This window comes from Rhinopithecus roxellana, chromosome 21 (assembly GCF_007565055.1).
Source record: "Rhinopithecus roxellana isolate Shanxi Qingling chromosome 21, ASM756505v1, whole genome shotgun sequence".
In the NCBI taxonomy this organism is placed as follows: Eukaryota; Metazoa; Chordata; class Mammalia; order Primates; family Cercopithecidae; genus Rhinopithecus; species Rhinopithecus roxellana.
In genome coordinates, this window is record NC_044569.1 from 16,645,695 (window position 1) to 16,658,338 (window position 12,644).

Genomic DNA, 12,644 nt, shown 5'->3' on the forward strand with positions numbered 1-12,644 from the left:
TGTTTCTCCTTTATCTTCCTGCCTTGGAAGCCTCAAATATCCAGGTTACCATTTCTGATATCTGGGAGACACTAGATCTTTGTTTTTGTGGTTATAATTTGCAGTCTTGCTTTCCAGGTTGAGAATCATCTAATGTGTTTTTCTTTGGCTCCATTGTTTAAGTCGTAATTGTTAGACCCAGAAACCAGAGCAACCTCTTTGCTTTTATGTAACTCTTTAAATCTGCTTTTTTTCCTATTCATGAGACACATCCAAGGCACCATCATTTCTCACCTGGATGTGGAAATAGAGTAACAAGTCAAACTAATGCCCCCATATACTCTTACCCCCTCCCATCTAGATGTTCATCATGGTGCCTCCAGAGTGAGCTTTTTTAAAGCATGCAAATCTGATCATTTCACTTCCATGATTTAAACCCCTCCACTAAGGCTTGTATGACCTGGCCACACCTGGCAACTCCAGTCACATCTTGAACCATTCCCATACTTATTCCCACTGTCCAATTTTCTTCTTTCAGTTTGTTAAAGAGTATCATCTTCCTATCTCAGGGCCTTCACTTGTACTGATTCTATTCCCTCTCCCTGGAACATTGTTCTGTAGGGAACATTCGTCTCCACCATCTATCTCCCCAGCGTTGTCAACATTGAATCATCCATCCATCAGAGTTCAGCTCAGATGTGATATATTTAGAGAGGCCTTTCTTGACCTCTCCAGACCTTTCATGTCTCTCTGAAAACATCTCATAACACTCTACCCCTCTGCAGCCCTAACCAGGGTTTGAATTATTTATTTGTCTGTTTAATAGGTATCTTCCCCCAATAGACTGTATACTTTGTCAGGTCTGTTGGCTCACCATTATCACCTCACTTCCCACAGTGCCTGTACATAACAACAGTCTAGAATTATATAATGAATGGGTGAAAGAATAATGTATGCTGGTACATTTAATCGTCACATTTACTTCTTTTCTGTGCAAACTTCGTAATTGGGTTGTATAGCATAGATAGTGTGCCCATGGCCTCTGAATACTTGATTTCAGGTTAACCTGCTGAGTAACTCTATTAAAAAAGTATGAAGTAGGTGCTGTAATTATTTCTGTTTTATTGATGAGGAAAATAAGGCTTAGCATGGTAGATGAGTATCCAAACCCTGTATAAATCCAGAGCCTGACCTCTTAACTGCTGTGTACCTCACTTCTGATTGCTTCTGGTGCAACTTTACTGTTACAGGATCTGTAATGAAGTCAGAATTTGGACGAATCCCTAGTTTATGTCAGAAGTTATGTAATTTTCATCTCAGAAAGTTATCTTAAGACTTAGAATTTATGTAATGTTTCTAATCTGAGAAGACTATTATTTTTTCATTTTATACAAAAAGCAGAGGTTTATATTTAGTAGAGGTTAGGCGTCAGATTTATTAGACTCTGATTTCCTTATTCTTCCCTACTACTCTTTAGAGTTTTGGCTAATATTTCTCAGGCATTGCTGTGAACAGTGAAATTTTTCCCTGATGTTCACACTCTCTGACAACCTCATACCCTGAGAAATGCATAGGGATCTATTTATAGGCCAATAGTTATAAAGATGTCCTAGTAAGAAGATTCTCCCTTGTTTTTAGATGTAATAGTAGCTTCTAACTATAATCTCTTAACTCATGGCTTCATTTTTGTAAAATGAGACTTGGATAGTTCCTAATCCCCCACCTAGCCCTGAGTCCATAATTCTATATTGACTGAAAAGAAGACACCTGTATCCTGATGTTATTGTGTGAAAGCCACAAAGATGTCAAACAAAGATGCCAAGAAAATTTGTGGAAGAACAAATTTTGTGAGTTACCAGACCACAGAATCATGCATCTTTTTTTAAATTTTGTTCATAAACAAGATAGTATAGCTTTCAAAGACATGTGGGACTTGGGGACTAGATTGCTTTAGTTCTGAAGAAACATTTTAAACTGATATTTTTGGAAAAACTTGTTGGGAGACACATTGTTTATGACACACCCAGTCTTGATTGATCTAAGGTACTAGATTATATCTTATACTCTACTGCATGAAATTCTATCAAATTCTGGATACAAAGTATTTTAAATTTGCGCTTGATCAGGTGCTTCCACAGACCTGAATTGTTCTCTCTATAGAGTTCCCTTCTAGGATTCTCTTGTTGTAGATAAAAAGATGGGCTTTAAAGTCAGGCTGACCTGGGTTTGAATCTTGGATCCATCCCTTACCAAGCTGTATCACCTTAATCAAATTCATGTAATATGCTGAGCCTTAGATTTTCATTTCTAAAGTATGCATAATAACACTTAACCTCATAGGATCGTTGTGAGCATTAAATGAGATAAAATACATAATGAGACTAGCATTACATATGTTAGCATTGTGCTAAACAGACACAAAATGTTAATAGGTACCACAAAATGTTGTTCTTCTCTGGGATTGGCACTACCTTTACCTTTTTACTCAGAATCAAGTTAGATCCTTTTGACCCTAAGACTTGGTTCATAAAATCACAGTGATATCTTTCAGGTAACTTTTTAGCTCAAATATTAGAAAATATATTAACAGAAATGGGAAAGATCAGTGTTTTGGTGCAGTGGGACACACAGGCCTTTCTCTTTTACAGCTTTTATATCCCTGATTGTTTCATTATTGAGTCATTTTGTCTTGTTGAGTCAAATAGGCAAGAATCATTTTACTCCCATTTGTCTTTTCCACCTCACTATGCAGGACGCCTTTTGGATCTCTACTTTTAGTATTTAATTAATAGATGTAAGGATAATCTCTCTAGGGGTCCCAGTAGTTTCATCTCAAATATTTTCTTCCCTAGAGAGATTATCCTCATACTTACTGTATGGTGACTAGTTGGAAAGGCATTTGGCCATATTACCACCAATAGCTTCTCTAGCATAAATTCTGTAAACCTACCTGATCTAAAAAATACTTTCTCTTTGCTTTGAGGAAGTTGCACCTTTTCTGCTTTTTAAAGTCAGTTGTGAACTTTGGAGGAAAGGTTTGCCTTATCCTATATGCTTGCCTGTGTCCTGAGGAGCATAACCTCTTATCTGAACTCTCCAGGATATTTATTGATTTCATACACCCACATACTCTCCCTTTCCCCTGTTGCCCCCTTTTTCTCTTCTCTTCTTCAGTTGCCCTTTCCTTTTTAAACTTTTTTTCTTAACACCTAATTGTCGGTTTAAGGATCTCTATTTGGCCTTGCAGTTAACAGTCCAGCATTTCTTTTCCAAGCATTACCTCACTTTCTGCCTCCTGATTTAAAAAAAAAAAAAAAAAAAAAAAAAATGCGTCGTCAAAGACTATGGTAATCAACAAGACAGTTTGTTTCTGCTTTCACAATTTTCTGAACTCTACATATTACATATTCTGTGTCTTCTCTCTGTTGAGGTCTGGATTTAATGCCTTCTTTGTATTGCTGATCCCTAAGCATGATTAGGAAAAGAATTGAGTCTGACAGAGTTACTTAGTGAAACGTAGGAGCATTCCTATCCTTGGTTAAGTCTGATCCCAAAGGCACTCTCCTAATTCTGCATGTAATAAAATAGAGGCAGCTCTAGTCCATTCTCTCGGGAAATATAAAGGCTTCCTTTAGCAAAATGGGTTTGTGAGTCAGGGAGCCTTGCTGAGAGTGTTCAGTAAGGGTATGTTGAATAAATATTCCAAATCAAAATTACTTTAATCTGAATAGCACCAGGCCACACCTGTTTTCATATTTTGTTTTGTTCATTTTCCAGACTTCTTGAAAAGGCCTTTAGAGAGTTATGTGAAAAAACTAAAAGTACCAGTTCATGTAATTCGAATGGAACAACGTTCTGGATTGATTAGAGCTAGATTAAAAGGAGCTGCTGTGTCTAAAGGCCAAGTGATCACCTTCCTGGATGCCCATTGTGAGTGTACAGTGGGATGGCTGGAGCCTCTCTTGGCCAGGATCAAACATGACAGGTAATTTTCTGGTGTCTGTAAGTTTGTTTTTAGTACATTTGTCCTAAACTATCTGGTGAATTGCCAAATTCTATATTTTTAAATAAATATAAAAGTAATTTCCTCCTAAGTTTGCTTTAAAATATCTGTGTAAAGGACTCTAAAGAAAACATCCAGAAGACCACATTCTGAAGCCTGGCATGAATGTTTGCAGACTGTCGTGCTAATAGGGAGTGATTAGGAAGCATGTCGTTGGAATGTATACTATATGCTCTGTTCACCAAGCTGGAGCAGAACAGATAGACAGTGACCTCAGGGAAGACAGCATAAAACCCTTCACTTGGGCCGGGCACGGTGGCTCAAGCCTGTAATGCCAGCACTTTGGGAGGCCGAGACGGGCGGATCACAAGGTCAGCAGATCGAGACCATCCTGGCTAATACGCTGAAACCCCGTCTCTACTAAAAAAATACAAAAAACTAGCCGGGCGAGGTGGCGGGCACCTGTAGTCCCAGCTACTTGGGAGGCTGAGGCAGGAGAATGGCGTAAACCCAGGGGGCGGAGCTTGCAGTGAGCTGAGATCCGGCCACTGCACTCCAGCCTGGGTGACAGAGCGAGACTCCGTCTCAAAAAAAAAAACAAAAAAACAGAAAAACAAAAAACAAAAAAAAAAACCCTTCACTTGTCCTTGCTCTCTAAAGCTAACGCTGGAGCAGGCAGATCCTCTCAACTTGTAGTGCAGCAAGAAGTAGAAGAGAATGGAGAGAAGCACATTGTGTCCCGAAATGCTTAATTTTATATGGAAAGCACCATAATCTTGGATAACACAGGAAGAATAGTGGTGTCATGAACACCTATGGTTATAGTTTTTCATGTTACACATTTTTCAAATAACTCCTTATTTCTGACTTAGTTCTTTTGCATCAGGAGAGAACTTGACTTCAGTCTGCTAGATATATGTTGGTTGAATTTCTGCTTGTCATTGTGATTTGAGGTAGAGACTATCCTTGTTAACATTTAAGTTTAGATTTTAGTGGAGTGAACTTTTACTAATCAAGTGGAGCACGGTGGGAGCTAAAGCCACAGCATCTATTCTATTTGATAGCAAATGCTGGATCTACATTTTTTTCCGGAAGATGAATAAATAGGAAAACTCAGCATTGGGCCAGTCACTGGGAAAGTAGAGCAGCTTTAGAAAAAAAAAACATTCCCTGAAGAATCAAAAGAATAGGATATCCCTGTAAATTCTTTTCTTTAAATAATAGATGACTGTTTTAGGGAATATTTGCTTGCCTGAAGATAATACATAACCCATAGAGAGAAAGCAAGATGAGGTGATGACAGAAGTATGGAAGGGAATCAGCGGAAATAGCAACCACAGTGACTTCCCGTTTGGGCTGTATGGTGGACTCGATATTCTGAATAACTTTTCCAACTGAAAAAGCTGGATAAAAGGCCAAACACATTTTAAATGCATCATTGAGTTGGCACAAAAGTAAGAAATTTGCAGATCTTGAAAAGAAGTGAGAGCAAATGTGCAGTCCAAACACTAAAGCCAGCTTTCACTGGTAGGGTTTCTGCTGAACTTTGGGGACACTAAGCTTCTGCCTTGAGAGACAAATAAGATGGAAGGATAGGAGACAAAAACCTAGGACCTGCCTCAGGTGAGAAGGTTAATAGCAAACACCTGTATAAAGCTGTATCTTAGTATAAGGCAAGAATGAAAAATAAATCCCACCACATCAGAGAAAACTTGCTGTCTCAACCTTGGTATGCAATGGCAGAGGGGAAACAAATCTTCCCTAAGAATTTGTAAACAATATAGAAAAGGAATGAACAAAACTCTTTTTATGAGGCTGGTATAACTGTGATATGAAAACCAGAAAATACTACAAGGAAAATTACAGGGCAAACCTGTTCATGAATGCTAGTGCAAAAATCTCACAATACCAGCAAACTGAACCAGCAGTACACACACACACGTGTAAAAAACATATCATGGGCCGGGCGCGGTGGCTCAAGCCTGTAATCCCAGCACTTTGGGAGGCCGAGACGGGCGGATCACGAGGTCAGGAGATCAAGACCATCCTGGCTAACACGGTGAAACCTCGTCTCTACTAAAAAATACAAAAAAAAAAAAACTAGCCGGGCGAGGTGGCGGGCGCCTGTAGTCTCAGCTACTCGGGAGGCTGAGGCAGGAGAATGGCGTAAACCTGGGAGGCGGAGCTTGCAGTGAGCTGAGATCCGGCCACTGCACTCCAGTCCGGGCGACAGAGCGAGACTCCGCCTCAAAAAAAAAAAAAAAAAAAAAAAAAAAAAAAAAAAAAAAAACATATCATGATATCATGCCTGCTTGGTTTAGCATAATATTACAAAACTAATTCATTTAATACATCCCATTAATGTATTTTTAAAACTGTGATTACAAACTTATTAAACACCTCTGATCACTCCCATAGATACTGAAAAAGGGTTCACTGAAATTTAACATGAATTTATTATTAGAAAATACTTAGCAAACTATTACACAGTGGAAGTTGAATTCAAGAAAGGACAGCTTTAAAAAAAAAAAAAGCCTTTGCAAGCAGAAATCATGTTAATGGAGAAATATTGAAAGCATTTTTTAAAAAGATGTGGAACAAGATGTTAATGCCCTCAATCACTTCAAGACTTCAGGTATTATTAGAAGTCTTCCGTAGGTTTTGCTGTACTACAATAAATAAAGAACATTTATTTATTGGAAAAAGGAAAAGCATTGTTGTCAATTATATATGTGTTTGTGAAGAAAATGAATCTGGTACATAAAATAATAGAAACAATAAGAATTTAGCAATGTCGCCAAACATGAGATTGCTATAGAAAAGTTCAGGCTGGTGCAGTGGCTCATGCCTGTAATCCCAGCTCTTTGGGAGACCAAGGTGGGCAGATCATTTGAACCCAGGAGTTTGAGACCAGCCTGGCCAACATGGCGAAACCCCATCTCTACTAAAAATACAAAAAATTAGCCATTCATGGTGGCTCCTGCCTATAGTCCCAACTACTTGGGAGGCTGAGGCGGGAGGATCACTTGAACTCAGGAAATCAAGGCTGCAGTGAGCCAGGATTGCACCACTGCCCTCTAGCCTGGGCAACAGGAGTGAGACTCCATCTCCAAAAAAAGAAAAGTTTATTTCACACCAACAAGGAATACTTAGAAAATATAATGTAAAAAGAAAAGATACCATTCGTAATAGCAGTGGAAGTCATAGACTACACCTAGGAATATGTTTACTGAGACTGACTGAAATTCACAAAAAAATCTTGAGAGAGAGGTGGTGTTCATGGATAGGAAAGTCAGTATCATAAGAGTATCAGTTCTACCCAAATTCATATATAAATTCAGTGCATTTCCAATTGAAATCTTCACAGAATTTTGTTTGAGAGACTGTACAGGCTGATTCTAGCATTAATATGGAACTGTAAAAAAAAAAAAAAAAAAATAGTTGGGATGCTTCTGAAGAAGAATCAGATCTAAGGGTGCTTACCCTACTAGGCATCAAGACTTATTTTAAAGCTGTGTTAATTACAGCAGTGGTATGTTGATGCAGGAATTCACAAAGAGACTAGTGAAACAGGGTAGGTTCTAGAAACCGCTCATTTTTGTATATAATCTTCATTTATGGCAGAACAGGCACTCATAGTTATGGCAGAAGGAAAAGGGACCATTACATAAATAGTGGTGGAACAATTGGTTATCCATAGAAGAAATAAATGAAGTTGGATACTTGCTGTATATCATAGTTAAAATCAGTCCCTTGAGGATTAAAGACTTAAATATAAAAAACAAAAATATGCTTCTTTTTAAGACAATATAGGAGTATGAATGAAAAGGGGAGGGATTATCAACCAGTAAATAATTATGACGCTAGTTTGATGTGAGATAGAGCATGAAAGTTTTCACCATTGCCTGTAACATTATAGAATGTAGTTTTATTTTAAAAACACTTAGGCCCAGGTGCAGTGGTTCATGCTTGTAATCCCAGTACTTTGAGAGGCTGAAGTAGGAGGACCCCTTGAGCCCAGGAGTTCAAGACCAGCCTGGGCAACATAGGAAGACCTCGTCTCTACCCAAAAAAAAAAATTCTTTTAATTAGTTGAGTGTGGTGTTATGTACCTGAGGTCCCAGCTACTCAGGAAGCTGAGGTGGGAAGACCATTTGAGGAGGTCGAGGCTGCAGTGGGCCCTGATTGCACTACTGCATTCCAGCCTGGGTGACAGAGTGATACCCTGTCACAAGGGGGAAAAAAGTAAAAACACTTACTATACAGTTGTTCTATAGTTGGCATTAAACAGGAATGTTTTGAAAGATTTTTTAACTTGCTTTTATGACATCAGGAGAACAGTGGTGTGTCCTATCATCGATGTGATCAGCGATGATACTTTTGAGTACATGGCAGGCTCTGATATGACCTATGGTGGGTTCAACTGGAAGCTCAATTTTCGCTGGTATCCTGTTCCCCAAAGAGAAATGGACAGAAGGAAAGGTGATCGGACTCTTCCTGTCAGGTAATTAATTTGTCAAACATTTTCCCTAAAGTGTCATTGGCAGAAGGTTGTGGAGCTTTGGGAATCATATCAAATGGATAAGTGTATTTTGAGAAACATGAAGCATTCGTATACCTTATGGTAGTTAAGAGCCATCTTTCACATATGTGAGTGTTATAAAGAAGCATTTCTCCTCTAATAAAATTAGAAATTTTTACTTACTCTGTAAATCTAGTGCACATGAGAAATGATGACATGCATGTTTTTTCATTCCTTTATGAACATTTTGCAAATGTGTAAGTCACATCTATTCTTTAATTCAGTTATTAAGGATAATAATACTTAGCTTAATTAATTGTGTCAGTATGTGAAAACTATTACCTAAAACTGGGTCCTTGCATTATAATGTGAGATTTTAAATTCAGACTTGTACCATCTGGATGAGTTATTGACTGGTAAAGTTAGAAAAGCTTGTATCAAACCTAAAAATAGCTAGAATTGACACAAAGTATAAAAAAATTCATTAATCCATTTATTTTCTGATTTTTTTTCTCTACTTGGTCATATATAGATTTTTTTTTTCAGGATGGAATAAAAATCCTCATGCTCTTTTTAGAACATGAAATTGAGACCTTTGAGCTCTTCTGAGCCATCCTAAAATTTATCCCAATTATATCAACCTGCTACTTCTGTATTAAGAGTTCCTTCAGAACCAGGCTTCAGCTGTCTTCTGTTTTTGGGCCTCCTGCATCTGCCTTCCCTTGAATTCAAGTCCAGTTCTGGCAATACTGAAGAAATTTTCCACTGACTATGTGCTATTTTCCTTAGCCTGAGTTCTTAGTAGTGCAAGGGACTTTTCTTCTCTTTAGCTGTTAGTGCAATTCACTATCTAAATCAGGGGTTCCTAAACATTTCAAAGATGGCAAACTTTTTTGAAAATCTGGTGAAAGCTATGGGTCTTCTCTAATGGAGAAAAATGCACATGTACATACAGAAGATTTAGCACACAAAAAACTCAGGTCAAGAAACCCCTGTATTAAATGATAATTCTGAATTTTGGGCTGTTTCTTTTAAACCCTTTTCTCATTCTTTTTTTCTCCTAAAATCAAAATAAGTGCAAACCTTTTTTTGAAACAACTGTTTCCTCTAGAAAGGCAATGAGTACATTTTAGGGTTCATCTTAAAATACAGTTTTCGTGGTATCTTTGGTCCTTGTAACTTAATTATTTTTTCTCCTGGTTGGAGTTCACTTTTTCTCCATACTTGTTCTTTATAAAAATCAAATGGGCTGATACTCATTTATTTAAATCTTCCTTCATTTCTTAATCATTTTTCTGCTCAATTTCACATGTTCCCACTCCCTTTGCCTACCTGAGCCCATTTTGATGAATTAGGCTCCTCTTTTGCAGAAATACCATACAGTCAGGAAGGAACATACTGATTTTATTCTATATTTTGTCTCCTGTCCTTAAAGATTTCTTGTGGGTATTGGGAAAAGACCTCATTGTTTCCATCCTGTTTATCTTATGTGTTTAAAATATTTGCCACCCTTTAGAATGTGGCATGGTAACTCTAACCTGAATCTGCTTGGTTAATATAGTCAACTGCCTTGAAGTTACCAGGATCCATGGAGTGGGTGCACAGTCAGATGGAGAGGATTGTGAGGAATAGCTTTAATTTAAGGAGTTTGAGATCTAAACTCAGGACCTGAGGACCAAGCCAAGAAAGATAGAAAGTACTCTTAGAACTGTGACAGAGAGGGATGTCTGGGCAGAAGCATGACCACGGTGCAGGTCATGTCTGAAGACCAAATAACAGCATAAAACACAGAAAACCCCTAGGGCCTGTGAAAGTTTATGAAGAGTGTGAGAATAAGTACTTACTCAGTAGTTATAAATAGTTATGAAACTGCTTTTAAAAACAAAAGCTGATTGTAAATTTTAAATTGCTAATGGTATAGCGTTATTGAATTTCAGAACACCTACCATGGCAGGAGGCCTTTTTTCAATAGACAGAGATTACTTTCAGGAAATTGGAACATATGATGCTGGAATGGATATTTGGGGAGGAGAAAACCTAGAAATTTCCTTTAGGGTAAGTTCCCTTCAATCCCTTCAAAAAAATTAATCTTTTATTTAACCTCAAGTATAGATGTGCTTTGATTATTCATGTATCCCTATATAAAAAATAAAAATTGAATTTAATACAAGTTTAATGTAACTTCAGAACCTTCGGTCCATAAAAAAGACTGATATTAAGGGTTCATTATAAACTATTGAAGCAAATAATTTCGTTACCTTTGAAGTCCAGCTATAAAACTTACACAAGATTCCCTAGTTGTTTTTAATTTTTATTATTTTCAAGGAAGTAATTTAAGCTCTAAAAACTAATATGTAGTTTGAATATGCTACTTTGGTACTTTACTCTCAAAAACATAAATTTCACATTTTGTAATATGCTTTTTAGTGTGAAAACTTTTCTATATAAAACCTAGTCACTTTACCAGCTTTATATTTTTCAATAAAAAGAAAAACGCAAAAGAATTCTAAAATGACTCTAAATTGATTTAACCCAGTCTACATATAAAGTCTTTCCATTTCATGTTCACTAGAATCAACATATCATTTAAATGGCATTGCATATTTTTGAAAATAACCAACTTTAGACACGTAACTTATTATAGTGGAAGTCACACTGACGTGTACTGTAATCTGAACCAGTGAGCTCACTTTGTTCCCAGTGAATCGCTTTGCCTTCTTGTCAAAGAGAGGGTTGGACTCTAGATCATCTTGGAGATCCTATCCAGCTCTAACACTTTATGATCCTGGGAAAACTTGAAGGTAGGAACACTGAATATTTAACAAAATCAGAACTTTCCAAAATGTTATTTTAATTGTAAAGAGTTATGAGAGTTTTAACTTGGTTGGGGGAATATATTTTGAAAGGAACAGAAGGATTTCATTAAATTAAGGATGTAAGCACATACTTGATCATCTTTCTTTTACCCCTTTTTTTGTTTTTATTGTTCTAACAAACACAACAAAACATGCTTTTACTGTCTCACTGAAGAACTTACAATGGATCTAGTTTAGATTCATAGGTTTGGTTTCATGTATAAGCCGTGACACAGGTTTGGAAAGGGGTGAACAGATGAAAATCTGGCTGGCTACTCCATGGTCAGGTTTTGTTTGGTGGTTGCTTTTAACCATGAATCACATTAATACATTATATACTCTGTACACACAAAACATAAAATTTAAACATTTTGTGAAACAGTATGTCCTTGTTAACAAGTACGGGTTGCAATTCATCAATTTGAATGTATGATTCTCTTAGGAATAATGGTCTGCAGTTAGAAGAACACTGCTCTAGATCTCATGTCTTTTCTGTATTTAGCCTGTAACCTATGTTTTCTTTGTTTTAGTCTTCAACTTTTGGTTTGATCAGAACCTAAATTAGAGAAATGTTTCTCTTGAGGAAGCACTGACTTTGTAACGTAACCCTACAGTCAGAGCCCACCATGTGCCCCTGATATTGCGAAATTCCAACTGTGGAACCCAATAGATGTCAACACTTTTTTTTTTTAAACTATCAATGTCATGTATGGTCTTAGCTGTTATTTTCAGATTTGGTAGTATGGAGGTACTTTGGAAGCTTTTTACCAGTAACTACAATATGTTCCATTTAAGTTTAAACAAAAGCCAAACCCCTATTTAATTGAAAAGAAAAATGCTATGGGAAAACTAAAGTGAACATTTCCTGATTACTCAGCTACATCTTACGGTCATCTCTGCTGTTTTCAGATTTGGCAGTGTGGAGGAACGTTGGAAATTGTTACATGCTCACATGTTGGACATGTGTTTCGGAAAGCTACACCTTATACGTTTCCAGGAGGCACAGGGCAGATTATCAATAAAAATAACAGACGACTTGCAGAAGTGTGGATGGATGAATTCAAGAATTTCTTCTATATAATTTCTCCAGGTTAGCATTGTTTTGCATTAGAAATACAAGACTGTACCTTTCTTGACCCTGATGCTGGAGGAGAATTAAGAAGCATGGAAGTGAAGCTTTGAGCAGAGGTGAACACCTACCTCGTAAGGTTATTGTAAGGAATGAATGAAATCACACACAGTATAGAAAGTGCTTGGCAGAATGCCTAGAATAATACATAATTAA

At 37.2% G+C, this 12,644-nt stretch overlaps 1 protein-coding gene across 1 annotated transcript in view; it reads left to right on the top strand.

Annotated features, from left to right (window-relative positions):
* Window positions 1–12,644, top strand: part of GALNT1 (polypeptide N-acetylgalactosaminyltransferase 1) — a 59,115-nt gene that overhangs the window by 25,858 nt on the left and 20,613 nt on the right. Inside the window, exons 4-7 of the mRNA XM_030925900.1 lie at window positions 3,757–3,964; window positions 8,316–8,486; window positions 10,442–10,559; window positions 12,269–12,449. Coding sequence (XP_030781760.1) covers window positions 3,757–3,964; window positions 8,316–8,486; window positions 10,442–10,559; window positions 12,269–12,449 — 678 coding nt within the window. The remainder of the gene's footprint in view (window positions 1–3,756; window positions 3,965–8,315; window positions 8,487–10,441; window positions 10,560–12,268; window positions 12,450–12,644) is intronic.